The sequence below is a fragment of the Notolepis coatsorum genome (assembly GCF_963971535.1).
Source record: "Notolepis coatsorum genome assembly, chromosome: 7".
NCBI classification, from domain to species: Eukaryota; Metazoa; Chordata; class Actinopteri; order Aulopiformes; family Paralepididae; genus Notolepis; species Notolepis coatsorum.
Window position 1 is genome coordinate 89,067,246 of NC_140171.1, and position 24,908 is coordinate 89,092,153.

The window sequence follows — 24,908 nt, forward strand, 5'->3', positions numbered from 1 at the left end:
CTCTTTGATAAATAAAACTGGAGACCTTTTTTGACATTAAGAACGACTTCAGACAATCCTTCTCATTTTTCACACGTCAGACACTTTGTTCCAGTAAAACCAGAAATCATAACTACCACCCAAATTGTTAACCTCTTAAGCCCGGAGCCCTATTTTCTGAAAATCTGCCTAAAATACATACCTAAGTAAATGGAATATTGCTCCACTTCTACAAGGACCATTTGCATATTCTTGGTATCTAGGGACATCTATGGACCTCAGTGAATGTATTCCTAGTGTTAGAAGTATTGTGTCTATTACTAGGCTTGCTTAAATTGTGATGAAACAAAGGAGAATATGAATTATGATTTTTCTTTGCATCTTTGACAGTGAATAACATGCTAAGAATTACCAGACATGAACAATTGCCACTTATCTCGTTCAGTACCTTCTTGAGATCATGTGTACAAAAAATCTAAGGAAATTAATAAAGGGAAGATGATTAAACAGAAGGTTTTGTAGATACAGTACTGAATTCTCCCATCCAGACCAATGCAATTTGAAATATTATTATAGAATATAGAATAGCAGGCTTATAAATTACCTTATTATAGCCAATTCACACATTTATGGATTGTGCCAAATCTTATATTTCAAATGCCCGAGTTCAATTTGGATTTAGTATCACCAGGCGTGCATAATAACAGATAATGAAATCTACTGTATGTACAGTAGCTTTTTTATTTGTGCCAGGGTGCAACCATTTTGAAACTAATTTAAAATCAATTTATTGCTACATGCTAAAAATAGGGAAGATAAACTAACTGCGCTTCAATATATACCAATAATGTTACGTTTTGTGGTTTATTATCCCAAGTAATAAGAGATATTAAAGAAATTCATACATTTACATTTACATTTACATTTAGTCATTTAGCTGACGCTTTTATCCAAAGCGACTTACAAGTTCTGTACGACAGGTCATCAGGAAGGATACAACTCTATCAGCTGAGTAACAATATTCATCAAAGTGTTGCGTGCTACAGTGTAGGTTAGTTTATTAGGACAAGTGCAAGTGTAAGGTTAGTTAGGGTTAGAACATATATATATATTTTTTTTTTTTTTAGATAATGGTTGAAGAAGTGCGTCTTTAGTCGACGGCGAAAGATTGGACGGGATTCGGCTGTCCTAACTGGGGTGGGTAGTTCATTCCACCATTGTGGGGCAAGGACTGAGAATAGGCGGCTTCTCTTTGATGACCCTCCCGGAGCTTGGATAGGAGTAGGTCTAAGGCGGCCAGAAGATGCAGAGCGTAGGGGTCTTGAGGGTGTGTAGTTAGAGACCATTGACCGGAGGTAGGCGGGAGTGGTTCCCTTTGCTGCACGGTATGCTAGGTCGAGGGCCTTGAATCGGAGACGTGCAGCAATGGGGAGCCAGTGCAGGTCCCTAAGAAGTGGGGTGACATGGGCCGACTTCGGTAGGTTTGAGATCAGGCGCGCCGCTGCGTTCTGAATGAGTTGAAGAGGCTTGGTGGCAGTGGCCGGGAGGCCAGCTAGCAGTGCGTTGCAGTAGTCGAGGCGGGAGATGACTGTTGATTGGACGAGGAGTTGGGTGGCTTCTTTTGTCAGGAAGGGGCGGATCCTTCTGACGTTGCTCAGGAGGAATCGGCAGGTTCTGGTTGTCGCTGCGATGTGATCAGAGAAGTTCAACTGGTCGTCGAGGACAACACCAAGGTTCTTGGCGGTTGGGGACGCGGTCACAGCTGCATTCTCGACTGTGATGGAGAGGTCGGTCAGGGGGGAGGATTTAGCCGGCAGGTGGAGCAATTCTGTTTTGCTTAGGTTCAGTTTGAGGTGGTTGGTCGTCATCCAGGCGGAGATGTCGGACAGACAGGCCGAGATCCGCTCAGAGACGTGGATATCTGAGGGAGGGAAGGAGAGGAAGAGTTGAGTATCATCGGCATAACAATGATATGAGAAGCCATGAGACGTGATAATGTTACCCAGTGATTTAGGCCCCGTTTAGACGAGCGTTTTGTGAACAGAAACCGCAAAAGTCATCTTGCGGTTTCACTTTTAATTTTACGTTTAGACGAGCGTATTGGGATGGAATTCTGCGTGCAGACGACGCTGTAACGACTCGGGACGACGGAGCCCCACTGTCACACGATTGGCGCATATGTCACATGACGTGCTGTGAAGACCCGCCCTACTCTGCCTCTGATTCGCAGACTGTGGATGGGGAATGTGATTGCACCAAAGCAGAGTCACTCACAGACAGTGGGTCCTCCACTCACGCCGCGGGACAGATTCTTGTGTATTTAACCCTTTCACTGCCACACAACAGCCGGAGGAGCGCTCGGCAGTAGAATTCTGCATGGAGTAGGATTTTGCAGAACACCGGTTGTGTGATAGTAAAGGGTTAACCTTCTGTCGTGTGGCAGTGAAAGGGTTAAAAGTACTGCCAATGTAGCCTTCAGGTGATCTCCGTTGAAAGTGTCAGACATACTTGCTTTGTTTACGTCTCGGCTACTGGCGCATACCTGCTACATGTGACGTAAGCAGTACGCGCGACCAGAGCCGTGACAACCCTTTCGTCATCGTTTTAACAGATTTATACGGTTTGACAGTTTAGACGAAAGCGCAAAGCTTTTGCGTTTCTAGGAATTCCACCCTGGAAGGTAGTCTCACTTTTTTGCGGTTTCACCCCGTAAAAACGCCGTTTCCGTATAAACGAAAGGCACATCCGTAAAAATATTTTTGCGGATTCACCTGCTAGCGTTTCCGTCTAAACGGGGCCTTAGTGTAGAGGGAGAAGAGAGAAGGGGTCCTAGGACCGAGCCCTGGGGGACACCCGTCCGCAGGGGGCGGGTGGCCGACAGAGTCCCTCTCCATGACACTTGGTAGGAGCGGTCATTGAGGTATGATGTCAGCCATGTCAGCGCAGATCCAGCCACTCACATTCCCATACTTCCATACAGAAGTAATTTTCTTAGAGGCTTTTCTTAAAATGCCAACGCTCATCGAAAGCTCTCGGTGTCCTCTACAAAATGGCAGCAAAAAAAATACAATTCCTGACATTTAAATTTTCCAAAATGGTCTACTTTCGCGAACTATACAACACCAAAACGAAAACGAAAATCTATCTAATAACACTTTAACCTATTGGTAAACTAACGTATTGATGATAATATACATTATAACTGCTGTTGTGATATGGTTATGATGTTTATACTTGAATACATTTGAAAAATAAAACACTACTTTTGTCAAACAGTCTGGAGAGATTGATTTATGACGTGATGTCATTTTGATGTCGGGCTAATGTAGACCTTTTTTTTTATTTGTACGTCAGCTCTTTGACTGCTGGAGTGGACTTGGACTAGGGTAATGGGGATTCGACTCAGACTCGACTCTGGCTCTTCTTTGGTGACTCGGACTTGGACTCAGACTCGAACACTCGGGACTCAAGACTCGACTCGGACTCGAGATTCAGTGACTCGACTACAACACTGACTCTAGTATGTGATGATGTGCTTCTGTGTTTGTCATGTGAAGAGAGTTAACAAGAAGCATGACCTCTGACCTCCCTCTGACAGCTACGTGATGATGATGCCCTTCAAGCGCCAGGCCCTGGTGGAGTTCGAGAGCGTGGAGAGCGCCGACCGCTGCGTGGCGTGCGGCGCCAGCGAGGCAGTCTACATCACCGGCCAGCAGGCCTTCTTCAACTACTCCACCAGCAAGCGGATAACCAGGCCCACCAACGCCGACGACCCCAACAGCGGCAACAATGTCCTGCTGCTGTCCATCCAGAACCCGCTCTACCCCGTCACCACGGTGAGTGGTGACCACGACAACTGTTGCATTATAGCAAAGTTTTTACATTGTAGTCAGTGTATTGAGAGGGGACCCTATTTACTGTTACACCACTGAATGTCATGCTTGGTGTACAGCTCACTAGTAGTACAGTCTATTAACAGCTGGGAGAACAGAAAATAAAGATGAAGAGAGAGAGAGCGGAGATGTCACATTGTCAGTGTATTGAGAGGGGATCCTATTAACTGTTACACCACTGAATGTCATGCTTGGTACAGCTCGCTAGTACAGTCTATTAACAGCTGGGAGAACAGAAAAGAAAGATGAAGAGAGAGAGAGCAGATATTTTACATTGTAGCAACGTTTTTACCGGCAACTACACTGTGTAGTCAGTGTATTGAGAGGGGACCTTATTAACTGTTACACAACTGAATGTCATGCTTGGTACAGCTCGCTGGCTAGCCAGCATAACAGTCTATTAACAGCTGGGAGAACAGAAAAGAAAGATGAAGAGAGAGAGAGCGGAAATGTTACATGGTAGCAACGTTTTGTACGTTTGCCATGTTGTTTCACTAAAGCTCACATAATTCAAGCATTAGTGATGTAACGTTCAGAATTAATGCTTTTGTTACCGGAAATACGCTAGCCTGGTCCGCTAGCGTTAGCTACCGACCATACTTTGTTTTTTTGAGGCCTTCCACTAATCCTTACAGTAGTATCCCCCGTACTGCCCTCCCTTTGAGGCTGACGGGTAACTGTAGCTTCCTCTTTTAATTATTATTGTTTTTTTTATGTCTTCCAGGATACTCTCTACACGGTGTGCAACCCCATCGGGAACGTGATGCGCATCGTCATCTTCAAACGCAACGGAATCCAGGCCATGGTGGAATATCCTTTATCTGGGGGGGGCACATGTGCATCTGTGAGAGCAGGGGTGAAATGTCCACTAGGGACAGAGGGGACCCGCTCACTTTTAAAAATCTTGTTTTTGTCCCTCTCACTTTTTACAGACCGAAAACTAACATTATATAACGTTAATTAATATGCAAGACTTTTTCTGTGATGTGTGCCTTAGTGTAATGGCATGTCGAGAGGAGTATGGCTAATGAAAGAAAGTATGGTTAAATGGAAATCGTTGTGGGTAAACAGAGAAATAGAGAGAGAAACCGAAATAGAGAGAGCGATAGAGAGAGAGGGTGATTTAGACAACATAAATAAATGATTCAGAAGGGCATGTGTGTACCCTAGTCCAAAATGTGTATATTTATCCATACTGAAAGTATATAAGTGTGTTATATATAACTTATAAGTATATTTATAGTATACTTGAAAATGAATTGTGAACCCTGGTGTATAGTAAGAACTATAGATGCAGATGTCTCACTTCTCTGAAGTGTGTGTGTGTGTGTGTGTGTGTGTGTGTGTGTGTGTGTGTGTGTGTGTGTGTGTGTGTGTGTGTGTGTGTGTGTGTGTGTGTGTGTGTGTGTGTGTGTGTGTGTGTGTGTGTGTGTGTGTGTGTGTGTGTGTGTGTGTGTGTGTGTGTGTGTGTGTGGAAAATACTGTATTTATGGCAGCTTGTGGGGACATCTGTTGGCAGGAGAAAAGGCATGTGACACACACACACACACACACTCTCAGACACACACACATACCATTCATATTCACATACACTAGTACACTCTTGCATACAGTACACCACACAATAAACAAGTAATAAATAAATAAGGCACAATAAATAAGAATAAACAATACAAATCTGTTAAGACACAGAGTGGTTCGGAGATCAATAAAGGAATATCTTATCTTAGATCATACTTTTAAATGCAGCAAAAGAACGACAGACAACTTCAGAAGGTGTCTTTTGTACATTTTCGTCCGTAACGTTACTCTCTGGATGTCATTTGTTGTTGCCCGAGGCTGTATCCTCGCAACAAAGAGAGCTGCTATTGGTCGAGTGCAAGATACATGACCGAACTCGCACCAATTACGTCAAATAAAACTCTGTGGTGACCAAGTATCCGTTCGCGAGGAAAGATCTAGTCCCGACTTTAAAATTATGATTGCACAAAACGGGCTAGTTTGTCAATGGAAAATTGTGTAGTCCGCCGAGGTGGGAACGAGAATCGTTTTCTAGCCACTTCTCAGTCTTCACCATACGGCCTAAAAGCGCTATATAAAAAAGCAGCCATTTACTATATAAAAAAAGCAGCCATAACCCTACTACGCTAGTACCTAGACAATCAGAAGGAAGCTACTAACTCTACTACCCTCAGTACCTACACAACCAGACAGAAGCTACTAACCCTACTACCCTCAGTACCTACACAATCAGACAGACACTACTAACCCTACTACCCTCAGTACCTACATAATCAGACAGAAGCTACTAACTCTACTACCCTCAGTGCCTAGTTACATAATCAGACAGAAGCTACAGTAGTAACCCTTCTACCCTCAGTATCTACACAATCAGACAGGAGCTACTAACCCTACTACCCTCAGTACCTACTAGGGCTGACCCCTATTAGTCTAATCGACTAATCGGTCGAAAGGAGCCGTAGTCGACTGGCCAACCTCTTAGTCGAATATATATTAAAAAAATATATATATATATTTATAATTTTTATTTTTATTTTTATTTGATCATTCTTTCCAAAAGAAAAGAGGCCTAGAAGCATGGCTAACGCTAATGGCACGCATACCAGAGGCTAACTGCCTACGAAAACAGGCACAGAGGCACTGAAAGAGGATTTCACCCATCTAATGAACACACTAGACTAGACAAATATCAAGATGTATCCATCAGTGGACCAATTGCATGCTTTTGCAGAGGACAAGAAGCCTTCAGTCGACTCCTTCAGACATTAAGCACCCCCCACAGCCCAAATGGAATGATAAAATTAAATAAAAAATTTAAATAAAATTATAAATATTATATATATATATATATATATATATATATATTTTTTACCAATAGTCGACTAACGGCACATTTTGGCCAATCATAGTCGACCATCCAAATCCTTAGTCGGGGACAGCCCTAGTACCTACACAATCAGACAGACACTACTAACCCTACTACGCTCAGTACCTACACAACCAGACAGAAGCTACTAACCCTACTACCCTCAGTACCTACACAATCAGACAGACACTACTAACCCTACTACCATCAGTACCTACATAATCAGACGGAAGCTACTAACTCTACTACCCTCAGTGCCTACATAATCAGACAGAAGCTACAGTAGTAACCCTACTACCCTCAGTACCTACACAATCAGACAGAGGCTACTAACCCTACTACCCTCAGTACCTACTAGGGCTGACCCCTATTAGTCGACTAATCGGTCGAAAGGAGCCGTAGTCGACTGGCCAACCTCTTAGTAGGATATATATTAAAAAAAATATATATATATATATATATATATATATATATATATATATATATATATATATATATATATATATTTATAATTTTAATTTTAATTTGATCATTCTTCCCAAAAGAAAAGAGGCCTAGAAGCGTGGCTAACGCTAATGGCACGCATACCAGAGGCTAACTGCCTACGAAAACAGGCACAGAGGCACTGAAAGAGGATTTCACCCATCTAATGAACACACTAGACTAGACAAATATCAAGATGTATCCATCAGTGGACCAATTGCATGCTTTTGCAGAGGACAAAAAGCCTTCAGTCGACTCCTTCAGACATTAAGCACCCCCCACAGCCCAAATGGAATGATAAAATAAAATAAAAAATTTAAATAAAATTATAAATATTATATATATATATATATATTTTTTTACCAATAGTCGACTAACGGCAAATTTTGGCCAATCATAGTCGACCATCCAAATCCTTAGTCGGGGACAGCCCTAGTACCTACACAATCAGACAGACACTACTAACCCTACTACCCTCAGTACCTACACAATCAGACAGACACTACTAACCCTACTATGCTCAGTACCTACACAACCAGACAGAAGCTACTAACCCTACTACCCTCAGTACCTACACAATCAGACAGAAGCTACTAACCCTACTACCCTCAGTACCTACACAATCAGACAGAAGCTACTAACCCTACTACCCTCAGTACCTACACAATCAGACAGAAGCTAGTAACCCTACTACCCTCAGTACCTACACAATCAGACAGAAGCTACTAACCCTACTACCCTCAGTACCTACACAATCAGACAGACACTACTTAACCCTACTACCCTCAGTACCTACACAATCAGACAGACACTACTTAACCCTACTACGCTCAGTACCTACATAATCAGACAGAAGCTACTAACTCTACTACCCTCAGTGCCTACATAATCAGACAGAAGCTACAGTAGTAACCCTACTACCCTCAGTACCTACACAATCAGACAGAAGCTACTGTACTAACCCTACTACCCTCAGTACCTACAGTACACAATCAGACAGAGGCTACTAACCCTACTACCCTCAGTACCTACACAATCAAACAGACACTACTAACCCTACTACCCTCAGTACCTACACAATCAGACAGAAGCTACTAACCCTACTACCCTCAGTACCTAAATAACCAGACAGACACTACTTAACCCTACTACGCTCAGTACCTACATAATCAGACAGGCGCTACTAACCATACTACCCTCAGTACCAGTCAGACAGAAACTACTAACCCTACTACCCTCAGTACCTACACAATCAGACAGAAGCTACTAAACCTACTACCCTCAGTACCTACACAATCAGGCAGAAGCTACTAACCCTACTACCCTCAGTACCTAAATAATCAGTCTGACTGGACAGAAGCTACTAACCCTACTACCCTCAGTACCTACACAATCAGACAGAAGCTACTAACCCTTTTACCCTCAGTACCTACACAATCAGACAGAAGCTACTAACCCTACTACCCTATGTACCTACACAATCAGACAGACACTACTTAACCCTACTACGCTCAGTACCTACATACAGTAATAAGACAGAAGCTACTAAGCCTACTACCCTCAGTACCTACACAACTAGACAGAGCACAAACATTATTGGCAGCTGTTTATGCGTGACCTTGTCTGTAACACTTTTCTCCTGGCTCAACCCGCTGCTTGAGAAAACTCCTAAGCTTAGGGTGGCCAGATGTCACGCATTGCGTGTGATTGTACAGCATTTCTGTCTCTTTTCACACGTCACGCAAATTGAGACCATGTCCCGCATGATTGGTTGTCATCCTAACGTGGCTAACGTCCCCCCCCCCCAAGCCAATGAGAAGAACCTCTATGCGTCGGGCGGCGCGTAACGTTACTAGTATCTGACCACGAGTGACAACAAGTCCCAACCCTGTCGTGCGCGGAGGGTCCGTTTCACGAGCCTGGCGGGACGAAACACGCTCGCGCTACGGATCAGATCAGTTCCATGCGCTGCCGTTATTTCCGCTGCTCGGCACGAGACAATACCGCTTGGTCCAAATTTGAAAAGGGGAAAACAATCCCAAACGGTTTAGATTGAAAACGAATAACAATAAAAAAGATGCGAGTAGCCGTTCGTGTAACCGGTAACCACACCCCCGCACAAATCAATGCAGGTGGAAGATAATTGTATTCTGTACTTTATTATTGTGCCATTACTGTTCCTGCTCTCATCACTGCAGTGCCTGGATACTGGACTTTCTGAGTGAAAGGCCTCATGCGGTCAGGGTGGGGGGTCAGACCTCCAACACCATCACCCTGAGTATCGGGTCCCCCCAGGGCTGTGTTCTGAGCCCCCTGCTGTATTCACTCTACACACATGACTGTGGCCAAGTTCAGCTCCAACTCCATAGTGAAGTTTGCGGACGACACAGTGATGGTGGGGCTGATCTCTGGCAACGACGAGAAGGCCTACCGGGAGGAGGTTGATGCACTGGCACGCTGGTGTCAGGACAACAGCCTGCTCCTGAACATAAAAAAACCAAGGAGCTGTGTGTGTGTGTGTGTGTGTGTGTGTGTGTGTGTGTGTGTGTGTGTGTGTGTGTGTGTGTGTGTGTGTGTGTGTGTGTGTGTGTGTGTGTGTGTGTGTGTGTGTGTGTGTGTGTGTGTGTGTGTGTGTGTGTGTGTGTGTGTGTGTGTGTGTGTGTGTGTGTGTGTGTGTGTGTGTGTGTGTGTGAGATAAGGGGGGGGGGGTCCAGACCTATACTCATAAGTGATTGTTAGTCTGGGTGGTAATTTTATTTATTTTGAGTACTTAACACCCATTAGAGACAAAAGAAGAAAAAGAAAAAAAATGAATAAGGGCAAAACATATTAGGCTTGTTGTCATTTTAATGAGGACAGTGGCGGATGAGCCTTTATGGAGGGGACAGGGACAGTCCACCAAAAAAAATCCCACATTGTCCCTCACAAACATACTATTTGTCCCACATTTGGTTTATTGGGATCTGGTCACCCTACCTAAGCTCCATGAAAGTCCTCTTCTCTACTCTACCTCTTCAACTCATTCAGAACGCAGCGGCCCGCCTGATCTCAAACCTACCGAAGTCGGCCCATGTCACCCCACTTCTTAGGGACCTGCACTGGCTCCCCATTGCTGCACGTATCCGCTTCAAGGCCCTCAACCTAGCATACCGTGCGGCAAAGGGAACCGCTCCCGCCTACCTCCGGTCAATGGTCTCTAACTACACACCTTCAAGACCCCTACGCTCTGCATCTTCTGGCCGCCTCAGACCTACTCCTATCCAAGCCCCGGGAGGGTCATCAAAGAGATGCCGCCTATTCTCAGTCCTTGCCCCACAATGCTGGAATGAACTACCCACCCCAGTTAGGACAGCCGAAACCCGTCCAATCTTCCGCCGTCGACTTAAGACGAACATTGTTACTCAGCTGATAGAGTTGTACCCTTCCTGATGACTTGTCGTACAGAACTTGTAAGTCGCTTTGGATAAAAGCGTCAGCTAAATGACTAAATGTATATGTACTTTTTTTTTTTTTTTTACCATGGTGGACAAGTCATGACATTACTCTTACACGACAACTCACTGTCGTCCCAGTGATAATTCAACAATAAACCCGCCCATGATCTCTGTTCCAAACACCTCAAAACAGCATCTCCGCAGGAAAGCCCCCGGTATCTGCTTCATCCTTCCCTGAGCAACACCGCCTGTGATCGCCGGACTCTGCCCCGTTGGTTGTCTCCCCCGCTCGCTGTCGGTGGTCTCCCCCGCTCGCTGTCGGTGGTCTCCGGACTCTGAAACAAGAACAAAAGAAAACCAGGAGTCTTCTGTACACAACTTTCACCTTGTGTTTTCCCAAAAGCTCATTATACTATGGCATTGGACTTGCAGTTCATTCCATACTGTCATTTCAGGTTCGCTATATATATTTTTCCTGCAAGCCCCTCCCATGCCGACGCCCTTTATGCTGTGTAGACGTTGTGAGTGTCTTACAGCACATGGCGATATCATTATCACTATTCCACCACCTTCTCAACATCCATGTCTGTTCCTACGATGACATAGTGAAAATATTATTTATTCCATTCTATAATTAAACTCTTTAATTAACTGCACCTTATCTCTCAGTGAAGTTCTTATTTAATCCATTGTATAATTAAACTCTATTTAATTACCCTGTGTATCAATATTATTATTATAATAATTCCATCTCTCCCTGCTCCAGTATCACCACTGTAATATCCCTCTATTATTATTTATTAATAATTCCCTCTCTACCTGCTCCAGTATCACCACTGGAATATCCCTCTATTATTATTTATAAATAATTCCCTCTTTGCATCACCGAAATACGCCACTAGATGGCAGAAGATATCTATATTTACACCTCTCCCTGCATCACCGACCTACAAACCTAGGTGTAAGGGAAACTTTCGTGCAATACCCCCTCCCACCACTAGAGGGCGGCAGACTCATTCTCTAAGGCTGGAGTCACCTCAGCCAACGTCAATGCATTTTTGGAGTTTTCCATACATGACCTTTAAACTTCATACACCCACTGTGTTGTCTCTCTGGCTCCTACCCTCTCTCTCCCAGCCTCACTGCAACCATTGTTTTTCTCTCTGTGGCTGTCTGTGGCTTTGTTGTCATTCTTTCTCTAAAGCTACGCTCCGAAGCCCTGAAAATCACAGCTGTTTTATGCACATTCTCTCATCCCATCTACCTAAAGGGGACGCTATCTTGGACTAAATATTCATTTATAACCCCTCCTGCCTGATAACACTTTGCGCACTTTAAGGTAAACCCTATCAGCCCCTGTCTCTCCTGTTCACGACAGTTCCGGCCGTCTCTGACACCACATCGCACATTTTAAGGCGAGCCGTCTCAGGCAGTTACCGTCTCCTGCCATGACAGTCTCTAAAGTCTTTTTCTGTCTCTAAATAAGATGTCGCCCTTTAATTAACTGAAAATCTTAGCCGTCGCATCTCCCTCCTCATCTTGCTCATACGATTCTCAGGCATTAAAGCGTTCCGTCTCCAGACAGATTTCCGTCAATTTGATTGGGGAGATCCGTCAATTTGATTCGCAGTCTGACGGAATTGGCTACCTTGGTATAATATGATTTGTAGATGCATACAGATTGAAACAAAATTGAGCCAATCAGAGGCGCCAAATATCATGAAAAAGGGATTTTTTTTCTATCGCGCCGCGCCAATTGTCAGTCAGCGACTCGAGAGACAGGATTACCCTCTAATTCTGCGCTCCGATACCATATGACGTAATTTATCAACAACACGTGCGGTCTGCTGAGTGAGCATTATAAAACAAACGTGTTTTTAATCGACCGTGAATTAAAGTGTCAATGCTGTTTGTCATTTTAACAGCAGATACTTTCTTAAATGCCATTGTTCCGAGAGAGGGGTGTTGACGGGGAGCTCTGATGGGTTCGCTTGCTGGTGTTATTAGCATTAGCTGTAGAGCTAACCGAAAAGCTAGTTTTAGCTTTAACGTTACCTTGGCTAAAGTTGGGGCTATTCATAATCCAGCAATAATGGCTGCAGACCTGCAAGCAAAGTACAGCAAGTTGGCACAGGAGTATTCCAAGGTAAATCACTTTTTCACCAGTAACGTTATGGTCTTGTTTCCATCTAACGTTAGCTCATGCTAACCTAGCTCATGCTAACGTGGTCACTGATCGACCTCTCGCACACAATTAATGACATGTTGCGGACAGCCATATCGGTGACAATGTTTAGCTTTTAGTGCCAAATAATAAGAGTCTGAGGCGGAGTCTCAAAAGAGAATGTTGAATATTTATTGTGCAAAAATCACAACAGAGCCTCTGCTACTAACTGAAGTTACCGGAGCCTTCTGGAGTGCAACAACATATAACGTCCATGCGGAATCGATGTCCCAACAACCATTCCGTGGGTGAACTCATTGAGATAGTTGTCAATTAATGATACTAATACTAATCTATACAATCACCTGTTGTTGAATAAATACCATTACTTTATAGTTATTACTAAAAAAACAGTATAAAACAGTAGCTGAAAAAAAAAGAAAAAAAAAGATTTGTATAATTTATATTATTATTATTTATTTTTTTAATGTATGCACTGGTATCGGATCAGTATCGGTATCAGCCGATACCCAAAGCTTAGGTATCGGAATCGGATCGGGAAGGGAAAAATGGTATCGGAACATCTCTAGTTTAGTTCATGGTTCAAAGTAATGGGAAAAGGGTGCTAGCTCGCCATCAATCAGAAGCTAGCCACAAGACTTGCATTCACGCTCTCCAGCACACAGCCTCCCTGCCTGGCACAACAACCACAACAGTAGGGTCTATAGTCACAGTCAGGACAGTAGGCTCCCTTAAAACGCTAACACTATTTAAAAAAAAATACAGTGGAGGTTAAAATAAGAATATGACTTGGCCTGAAAAAATTTTCAGTCATGAGAATTTTTTTTCCTTTAATCCCTGGATTCTGCACCGGCCCCGTTTGTTTTCTCTCCGCTCCGATTCGTTTACATTCCGTTGTGATAAAATGGCTTCTCTCTTCAAAACAAAAACCCAGACAGCTGCGGTGCCGATCTCCACTCCACTTTCCAGATAATACCCACATCACCCTCTCCAGCCTGTGTCTAATATTCATATCTCTGTTTGATGTTCAAAAAACACATATGATTACAGCTGGCCTAGGTGTGTGTGTCGTTAAATTCGCTCACGGATGTACCATCTTTATTTGGCTTAAATATCAATAACGTGTGTGCAAGTGAACTCACATTCTTTCTACAGCGCTGGTTGCTTGTGCCTCATGACTGCTCGACTCGACTCTCTCCCATGGCTCTCGGTCGGCCTCTCTCTTCCATGGCTGGCTGGCCTTGCTTGCCGGCTTGGCTCGAGTTCATTTCTCCCACACGCTGGCTGTTGTTCACTGTCGCCCCATTGAAAAGTATTTTTCCGTTGTTGTTATCTTTAATCAAAATCCGGCGTAAGTTTGTTAGATAACAGTGTTTCTAGCCTTTAATCTTTTCTCTCACTCGTCACCTGCTGTTCCGTGACTGGCCTCCGCGTTTAAACTTCATACACCCACTGTCAATGGTCAATGGTCTCTAACTACACACCCTCAAGACCCCTACGCTCTGCATCTTCTGGCCGCCTCAGACTTACTCCTATCCAAGCTCCGGGAGGGTCATCAAAGAGAAGCCTCCTATTCTCAGTCCTTGCCCCACAATGGTGGAATGAACTAGCCACCCCAGTTAGGACAGCCGAATCCCGTCCAATCTTTCGCCGTCGACTAAAGACTCACTTCTTCAACCATTATCTGAAATAATGATGACCTGTCGTACAGAACTTGTAAGTCGCTTTGGATAAAAGCGTCAGCCAAATGACTAAATGTAAAAATGTTGTGTCATTTTACTTGGATATCTCATTAGCTGTCTCACAAGTTCAAGTTCAAGTTTCTTTAATAGTTGTCATACAGAAGTACAGAATACTTTCATACAAAATGCTTCTTACTGTTACGCTCCAGAGACTGTGCTAGACAAGATAGTATCAAATAACATAGTATAGCATGTAATTTAGAAGAAGAAAATGAGGTCACAGTGTTCGGTATAGACATATGTACAATGTTCTGAGTTACCATATAATATACAATACTATGCAGTGTACTAATGTACAGTACTATATAGTGCAAAGCAGAAATGGGATGAGGTACAATTTAGGTACAATTTACAGTAAGGTGTACGAGTTGTAGTGCAATCCTTCATCAATAAATATAAAGTGTGGGGAGTGGGTGCTACAGTGTGTTTGTTTAAAGTGGGTGTGTGCTATAAAGTGTGTGGAGTGGGTGCTACAGTGTGTTTGTTTAAAGTGAGTGTGTGCGTGTGGATGTGTGTGCTATGTGCGTTTGGTGGTTGTTGTTGTGTAGTGTTCATTGTTCGTTTAGCAGCCTGATGGCCTGGGGATAGAAGCTTCTTCTGAGTCTTTCTGTGCTCGCCTTGAGACTCCGGTATCGCTTGCCTGACCGCAGCAGTTCAAAGAGGCAGTTGTTCGGGTGACTGGAGTCTTTAATGATTCTCTTAGCCTTGCCCTTGCAACGCTTGTTGTAAATGTTCTGGAGGGTGGGGAGCCCCCCTCCCAATTGTGCGTTCGGCTGAACGTGTCACTCTTTGTAGTCTGCTTCGGTCTTGTGCAGTGCTATTCCCAAACCAGGAGGTGATGTTGCCGGTCAAGATGCTCTCTATTGTACATGAGTAGAAGTTCTTAAGGATCTTCTGACTGACTTGGAACTTCCTTAGGCGCCTGAGGAAGTAGAGGCGTTGTCGTGCCTTCTTCACAACACTGTCAATGTGTGTGGTCCATGTCAAGTCCTCGGATATGTAGGCTCCGAGGTACTTAAAGCTGTTGACTCTCTCAACTGTATCAACCCCTGTTAGTACATCCATGGTCAGAAGAAACGACACTGCAACGTGATCTCTTTCCTTAGATCCTCATGTTTATTTTCATAAACATAGCTTCGTACCAGATGTAACCAATTCTGTAATGTCCTTGAACAGTCTTAATTCATTCTTCTCCACCGTCTCTTATGCTATTAGTCCAATGGTTCTGGGCCTCATCGTAGCCAACAACCATTCCCTGTTAGCCGAAGCTAGCGATGATGTGTCACTTCCCCTCCCCCACCCAGCGAGGGTGAGGAGGGATCTCGAAGTCTCTGATCAATGCGTCTGCTCGCCTGTGCGTCGTGTTTCAATCTGCCTAGTCTCCTGAAGACCCCACAGCTTAAGTCTCGCGATGTCGACCTCTCTCTTGTGACTGTTACTATGGCAATGGCACTTTTGACCCAAATCACTATAGCAACGGCGATGTTGATATTACTAAACGAGGTGACCACACCACCATGTGAGAGCCCAGTGCCGCTGCACGCAATGACCTTGGCTTGCTTGAGAGCTCAGCTGATAACAGGCCCTCGTCTGTAGCCTCACTGGAGCCAGACATAGTGACTGATACTGTCCTCTTACAACTATATATATATTATATACACCTTGAAAAACATAGATTCCTTCAGTAGGGAATTAATCCAATCTTTCAGAATTGTCTGTCCAACTCGTAGTGCTTGGAGGCTTTGTGAAAATGATATTTATATATATATAATATAAATATTCTTTGTAAAATACGACACACAAAGGTCGAGCAGCATGAGGCGGCTTCCCCTTCTATTCCGTTATATTAGTGGTGCAGTTTTAGATAATTTTATGCTCTTTAGTTTTATGGCGCCTTCAGTTTTATGGCCATATTTGCATAATGAAGCCATTTGCTATTTTCTTTTATTGCAACCGGATGAGCTGAATGAGACGACTGGAAGGGACATTTATAAAATGCATTATTTACATTTATCCAATTAATTCTGTCAAAAAAAAATGTCCACTAGGGACAGGGGGGACATGTCCCCCTCACTTTTCAAATCGTGTTTTTGTCCCTCTCAATTTTTACAGTCATAACGTTCATTACTATGCAAGACTTTTTCTGCGACGTGTGCGTTTGTGCAATGACATGTCGAGGAGTATGGCTAATGAAAAAAAGTACAGTTAAATGGAAATCGTCGTGGGTATGATTTGAGCTTCACACGCATGCGTACTTCACATGCACGAAAAAATTTACAATAATTGTGTCCCCCCCACTTCTCAAACGAAAGTTTCGCCCTTGAATACATTTACATAAAAAAATACATGCATGCTAGGTATACAGTATCCTGCCATTGCCCTTGAGCAAGGTACTGGCGTTACAGCTGGAGTTGGTCCCCGGGCACTGCACTGCGTGGCTGCTCGCTGCTCCTAAATAGTTAAGATGGGTCAAATGTAGAGGACGGATTCCCCCAAGGGATTAATAAAATGATACATTACATTATTCATGCAAAAAAGTATTATATACATTTATCAAATGCATTCTTATATATTTAGAAACGGTATTATTTGCATTGTATTTGAAAATATACATATATGAATGCATTTCCTTTCCATATGGGATCATCATTGTGGCCTTCAGTTTGTCAGATATTTAGTTGTAATACTCCTGTGCTGCTGAAACAAGACTACTGCAGCACACTGGTACTGTGTGTCAATAGAGCCTAGCTAGTAGGCTACACATATCCCCACAACTATAGGACTTAACCCTTTCACTACCACACTACCAAAGGTTAACCTTTCACTACCACATTACAGACGGTTAACCTTCGGTAGTGTGGTAGTGAAAGGGTTAACCTTCGGTAGTGTGGTAGTGAAAGGGTTAACATTCGGTAGTGTGGTAGTGAAAGGGTTAACATTCGGTAGTGTGGTAGTGAAAGGGTTCACCTTCAGTAGTGTGGTAGTGAAATGGTTAACCCTCTGTAGTGTGGTAGTGAAAGTGTTAACCTTCGGTAGTGTGGTAGTGAAAGGGTTAACCTTCGGTAGTGTGGTAGTGAAAGGTTAACCTTCTGTAGTATGGTAGTGAAAGGGTTAACATTCGGTAGAACAACTGGGGGGATAAGATACAGCTAGGAGGAGTTTCAGACCGGATGACATCACACATTTCAGTTTTAGTACTCTCGTTTTGGGATTTGGGAGAGAGTTGGGTGTTTGGACTGTCTTTGACGATAGGAATAACATGTATAGTTAAGGTGCTAACTGTCAAGGTTCTAGAATTAAGCATGTCGTTTTGTGGCCTACTGTGTCCCTCAGGTTTGTCCTTTTCCTCTTGTTTACTTGTTCATTGTGATTCCCAGCATGCCTCACTCCCTTTGTTCACTGTGAATTCTGACATCCCACGTTGCTTTTCCTTAACGCCGCTTCGCCACGTTCGAAAGTGTGGAAAACGCCCAGAAGGCGAAGTTGGCGCTCAATGGCGCTGACATATACTCTGGCTGCTGCACCCTGAAGATTGAATACGCTCGGGTAAACACGCTCTCACACACACACACACACACACACACACACACACACACACACACACACACACACACACACACACACACACACACACACACACACACACTTGTGTGTACATGCACACATACACGCACACAAACTCTCAGTCACTCCACCCGTGGACCAATGCTAACACACAGGCAGCGCTGCTCTGCTCTCTCCTCTCATGCAGCCCACGCGCCTCAATGTCATCCGCAACGACAATGACAGCTGGGATTATACCAAGCCCTTCCTCATCAGACGAGGTAGGTTATAAACACGGCACTGGACTGTTTGTTGTTGTTGTTGTTGTTGTTTTAAACAGGGAAAAAGTGCAGGTCATAATGAAAGAGGACTCCTACACACTGACTTCTTTGCGATCACAGGTGGAGTGACAAACATCACTATAGTTACGAACTTCCCACCACAGTCAGGACAGCCGAAACCCGACCAATCTTTCACAGTCGACTAAAAACACACTTCTTCAATCAATATCTGAAATAAAAAAAGAAAATACACTAACCTTCTTACTGTCTTAATGTCTTATACTATCATGCACTGTTCCTACTATACTAATATGTCTCTACTACTATGCACTCAACACTGCAGCACCCAAGTTTCAGCACTGTTTGATGAACATTGTTACTCAGTTGTAAGAGTTGTACCCTTCCTGCTGACTTGTTGTAGGCTACAGAACTTGTAAGTCGCTTTGGATAAACGTGAATGTAAATGTAAATAGTTATACTTATTGTTATTGAACACACAAACCTTAACACATTCGGGGCCATTCGATTTCCCCATCATGTGCTAGCACGGCCAGGTTTTCATTACATAGTTTCACTGTGCGTCACCTTGTTTGTAGAGCTAAATCTATATTTTATATTATAGCTATGGATACAATACCATGGTCATTTGACAGTAACTATCTTCCGTTCAAGATGCAAAAAAGAATAAATTTTTTCATGAATACGTTCACGCGTTATCGCGTGGTGAATATAAGTATAATTTCGGAATGATCCACGCTAATTCCTGGGAGGCTGGCTATAGGGCGCAACGTGAATTCTACTAAAACCATTGGCATTTCGTCCCTGGACCCGCTTATCCACTTTTTCTCCTTATCTTCCTATTTTTCTCCCATCCCAATTTTGCCTCGCCAATTTTCCATTCAATTCTCCCCTCCCCTGTCTCGAACGTTGCTAGACTATGCCTCCCACTGGTCGGCTGCAGTGAGGACCAAGCCTTGCATCACGTGTCCCCTCCGGTACACGAGGAGGCAGCTGTCGCATCTTTTCACCTGTACAGCGCGATCTCTCAGTGGTGAGGAGTAACGCGTGGGAGGCTCACGCTGCCCCCGATACTTCCTGATTCTGCTGTACAGGCGCACCAACCGACCTGTAGGAGTCGCTGTCCACAACGTCCAATCCCCACCCACCAGCTTTCCCACCCCTAACACTGCCAATTGTGTTAGTATGAACGACCAGCCAAGCTGGTAGCAACGCAGAGAGCTGGGCTCGAACCCAGCATCTCCTGCGTTAGTGGCGAGCGTCTTGCCGCCCAACCCGCTACTATTTTCAAATCAAATGCATTTGATAGGTATTATGTTTCATCATGAATGCATGAAAGGGGGGGGGTCGTTTCTGATTATTTGATTGCCAGTAACGTCATTCGTTATTACCACAACACACGCCGATCAGGGGGATGGGTATGATAACCTTGCACGATCAAGCTGAAATTGACGTCAGATTGTCCTTACCTGTGGTCGGTGGTAGTCCAAAAAGAATATTACAATTATTTGATCGCCATCTGGTCCATCCTATGTCCATCTGGTCCACGACATAACCCACCACAACATATGGATCGGGGGTCCGGAAAAAGATTCAATGCGATTGGGTGAAGCCCTAGGTTTCCCATTACTAGAAAAGTCCATCTGGAGCGGTTTAAACGTAGCACCCAGTCTGGAACAGGGTTTACTGCACTCTCGATACTGCCTACTAGCAGGATCTGGCCGGTACTGCACCTTCTGTGTCCCAGTATGCCTTTTAACCTCTTCCGCCCGTGCGGTCCGCCGACATCATGTCATAAATCAATATCTCCAGACTGTTCTACAAAAGTATCGTTTTAAAGTATAAACATCATAACCATGTCACAACAGCATTTATAATGTATATTATCATCAATACAGTACGTTAGTTTAACAATAGGTTAAAGTGTTATTAGATAGATTTTCATTTAGTTTTGGTCAGGGTTATTTCGCGAGAGGCAATCATTTTGGAAAACTTTGAACCATGGGAATTGTAGTTTTTTGGCAGCCATTTTGTGAAGGACATCGCTAGCTGTCGGTCAGCGTTGGAATTTTTCAGAACTACACTTCCTGAAAGCTTCTATGGGGTTTCAAGTGTCATACCTCTGTATGCATTTTTTTTAATATCTCTTATTATTCGGGATAATAAACCACAACACTTAATGTTATTGCATTATTTTGAAGCACAGTTATGCCCCTTTTCCACTGCATGGTACCTACTCGACTCTACCCTACTCTACTCGCTTTAGGTACCTGGTACTTCGTTCCTTTTCCACTGCAGGTACTAAAATAAAGTACTCAGTTTGTCTCCGTGTGGGGAGGTGGGGCTGCTGGTGTACAGCTGAGAGCTCCATAGCTCTGTGAGAGCTCCAGTATAGCTATGTCCGTGAGCTAGGCGCAAGCCAGAGTAAAACACAGTTTTCAATCAATCAATAACAACATTAACGAGACTCTCGTTGTGTCTATTCTGCTAACGCTAACGTTACCTCTCATTGTGTCTATTCTACAAGCGTTAACGTTAGCTAGGCTGTCTATGCTAACGTTAACGTTAGCATTAGGCTAACAACAAAGCTGTAACGTTACCAGTCTCGCGTCTATTTGCTAACGTTAGCATCAGGTAATAACCGGTTTAAAATGGATGGTGATTACCTCACGTTGTGTCTATTCTACTAGCATTAACGTTACTCATACAAACAATCAATAGCGAGTTATATTGATCACGCTATGTACGATAGCCATGCTAAAACGCTAGCACAACATTAGCACCCAACCTAACAACAAGCTTAAGCCTTAACAAGTCAGCGATCTTTTTGCGAGACTAAACTCTCCGCTCGGTGGCAAATTGTGTTGATGTCGGTTTTGTTTAATCAATAAATGAGGCAGAATACACAGTGACTGTATCCTTTGTTTATTGCACTTGTGCTTGCTGCAAACGTAATGAAATCCTATGCAAGACATTAAAGATGGCGGCTTTCTGTTTTCGTCCAGACTCTCCAACAAGTGACGCGTCTCTCTTCTGACCAATCAGTGGTCTGCAGTGTTTCACGTGACTTTTCTGGTACTAGTTCTACTCGCTTGGCACGCGCTTGGAACCTCGACAGAGCAGGGACTAAAAAAGTACCCAAAAAGTACCCAAAAAGTACCTGGTACCAGGTACTTTGGTAATGGAAAACCGAAAATGCAGAGTAGAGTAGAGTCGAGTAGGTACCATGCAGTGGAAAAGGGGCATTCGTTTCGCTTCCATATTTTGAGCATGCAGCAACAATTAGATTTGAAATTAGTTTCAAAACGGTTGAACCCTGATCAAAATAAAAAAGTACAGTCGATTTCATTATCTGTTCTTATGCACGCCTGGTGATACTAAATCCAAATTGAACTCGGCCATTTGAAAGATAATATATGTATATATATAAATGTGCGAATTGGCTATAATAAGGTAATTTATGAATGTCTAATATTGAATAATATTATTAGCTATTTTTAACATCCCTAATTCCAACAGTCAAGAGGCTTGTTTGAAATGAAAAACCCCACACACTCAACAACATCCACCTCAAACACAACAAAAGATGAAAAAAAAAAAAACTATGATAAACAAGAGAACAGAGCATCTCATGAACTTATGTCATGGACTTTATGGATACACTGTCAGCTGAACTCGCACCAATGCATAGGGAAATAGTCAGACATCCCAGAATTATTTCATAATACAAAGTTTCTGAATGGACGTTTGGATTAAAATCATCCCGAAGACAGCATTGGAATGTTTGTGAGTAGGCTCTGGCCAGAGTATCAATGAAATATGTTGCACGCTCAGTGCTGTGGAATGAAGGAAATGCGCGTCCTAATTTGAATGGAATTGGAATTTTTTTTGTCTAGGCTCGGGACAGATCTATGAATGAACTACGTTGCGCACACACACGGCGCTGTGGGATGTAATGAAACGTAAGGTTATCCTATAACCCTAGTTATGAGTATAGCGAGCGCTCTGCGTTCTTTTTTTTCGTAGCCGCATTTTGCGGAGACGCTCTCTGATTGGCCACTTCATGTGACATGTGCGCCCAATCGTGTGACGCCTGTTTCTACACCGGTTAAGCTTAGGCACTCTTTCGAAGTTGGTTAAGGTTAGAGTTTGTCTTAGAGCAGGGCAATAGAACACCAGCCCTGATTCCAAACTCTAACCTTAACCAACTTCGAAAGAGTCACCTAAGCTTAACCAGTGATAAACTAGGCGTTAGGTAGTTTGCAGGCTGTTAGACCCGGAAATGGGCAAAGACACAGCTCGTCACGCGATTGGGCGCACATGTCACATGAAGTGGCCAATCAGAGAGCGTCAGTCAGTGGCCAATCAGAGAGCGTCTCCGCAAAATGCAGCTACGAAAAAAAAAAACGCCTCTGCTCTATTGGAACTATCCCTTTATCCACTCTAATAATGAATAACTTTCTCCACATACACACACCTATTTACCTCCGCCTGGCCACACCCACATCCGCTCCTATATAAGCGGGGTCGTGGCCACACAATCAGCTCCTTCCCAAGTCTTTCACCACCGAAGGCGAAGACCACGGGGTCCTCAGTGAGTCAGAGCAGAGCGCTCGCTATACTCATATAACTAGGGTTATAGGATAACCTTACGTTATAGATCGTATAGCTTTACGCTCTGCTCTATTTGAACACAGGAGCTGAGCAGAGGCCCCCCACAACCATCAGAACCGGGGAGGACCCGAGCCCCCTGGTCCCCCCTAGTGGAGGACGGGAGGGAATTGGATCCGACTGTGCGAAGAGGGTTTAGCACCTCAAACGCACAGGGTGAGCAGACCGTGGGACATACCTTCATTCAGAAGGACCCGCGACCACTCAGGCGCGCATCCAACATGCCACCAGGGAACGGACGGGAAGCAAAACACCCCGGTCACAGCCCCCAACATCACTGGGGTTGAAGGTCAAGAACCCAACCCCGTGGCAAGGCTGCAGCAGCGGAGCGCGGAGGAGGTCCCAGCCCTAGGACAACCTGAGGGCTAGGACCCCCTGAGAAAAGGCCTGGGCCCTCATTTATCAACGTGGCGTACGCACAGATATGTGCTTAACCCGTGCGTACAACCATTTCTAAGCAAAGTGCGGGATTTATCAATTTGAACGTGAACTTGACTTTGTGCTTATGTCTACGCACAGCTCTGAGCATGCTTAGCTGACGCCCAGTGGTAGAATATCGTTACTACGGCATATGCGCTCCTCAGTTCATGCATTAGTTTCAATGCGGAAATAAGCGTTTGTGCATTACTCCTGACACTGGCGCGTGTTCTGTATGAACCGTAATTCATTATAGTTCATTGTGAAATAGCGACAGTAGTGTAATTATAATGGGCTCATGCGCGAACAAGAGGTTGGCTTGCTTGTTTGGCAGGGGGGGCAGACGCAGAACACCTAGTGTAACTCCCGCCGTGTCATAGTGTAATTCAAGTTAAGCTTAAGTATGATGTCATATAGTAGAACCGGTTAGAACAGGCTAGAACCTTCCAGAACTGCGCTCCACAGTGTATAAATAGAGAGAACTTACAAGGGTTCTCTCTCTCACTTCTCAACCACCATCAACCACCTAGCCCCTTTCGTGACTGTGATGCACCGAGTGAATCCACAGTCACTTGCTCCTCAATAGGAAACCAACCTAGATTTACCCTGACCGAACCGTTCGTTATACAAGAATCACAGAGACGTTTCAAAGGTACTCACAGTTGCAGGAGGGTTTCGGACAGAGATATGGGATGGTTTGAAAGCTCGGCGTTGCTAATAAACATTTTAAATATTTTTTATAAACTGGTCAACACTGCATTATTCCCGGCGTTGTGTGCATGATGCGCATGCGCTGTGATCACACCAGGCAGCCAACGCCGGAAATAATGCCGTGTTGACCAGTTTATAAAAAATATTTAAAATGTTTATTAGCAACGCCGAGCTTTCAAACCATCCCGTATCTCTGTCCGAAACCCTCGTGCAACTGTGAGTACCTTTGACATTTCTCTGTGATTCTTGTATAACGAACGGTTCGGTTAGAACCAGTCCTTCAGGGTAAATCTAGGTTGGTTTCCTATTGAGGAGCAAGTGACTGTGGATTCACTCGGTGCATCACAGTCACAAAAGGGGTTACAGAACCCACCTCCACCAAACGCAATTAAATATTGTTTCAAATAAAAAGCGACATACTATTATTTTGTGTCATGTTTCCAAATAAGATTGGCCACAACGAAATGCTTTCTACTTCAATTTGTTGGTTAGAATAGATTACCTCGCTCTGTTGAAACTTCACTGAGACTAACAGTAAAAGACACGCACAGACGTGATAATAATAATAATAACAATAATAATAATAGAGCTTCATTTTATATAGCGCCTTTCAAGAGACCCATGCAAGGTCGCTTTACATAGATAGGGGGGGAAATAACAAAGT

At 43.9% G+C, this 24,908-nt stretch overlaps 1 protein-coding gene across 1 annotated transcript in view; it reads left to right on the forward strand.

Annotated features, from left to right (window-relative positions):
- hnrnpll (heterogeneous nuclear ribonucleoprotein L like) overlaps window positions 1-24,908 on the forward strand; it is a 325,690-nt gene that overhangs the window by 173,983 nt on the left and 126,799 nt on the right. Inside the window, exons 3-6 of the mRNA XM_084317964.1 lie at window positions 3,578-3,815; window positions 4,597-4,682; window positions 18,053-18,149; window positions 18,355-18,427. Coding sequence (XP_084174090.1) covers window positions 3,578-3,815; window positions 4,597-4,682; window positions 18,053-18,149; window positions 18,355-18,427 — 494 coding nt within the window. The remainder of the gene's footprint in view (window positions 1-3,577; window positions 3,816-4,596; window positions 4,683-18,052; window positions 18,150-18,354; window positions 18,428-24,908) is intronic.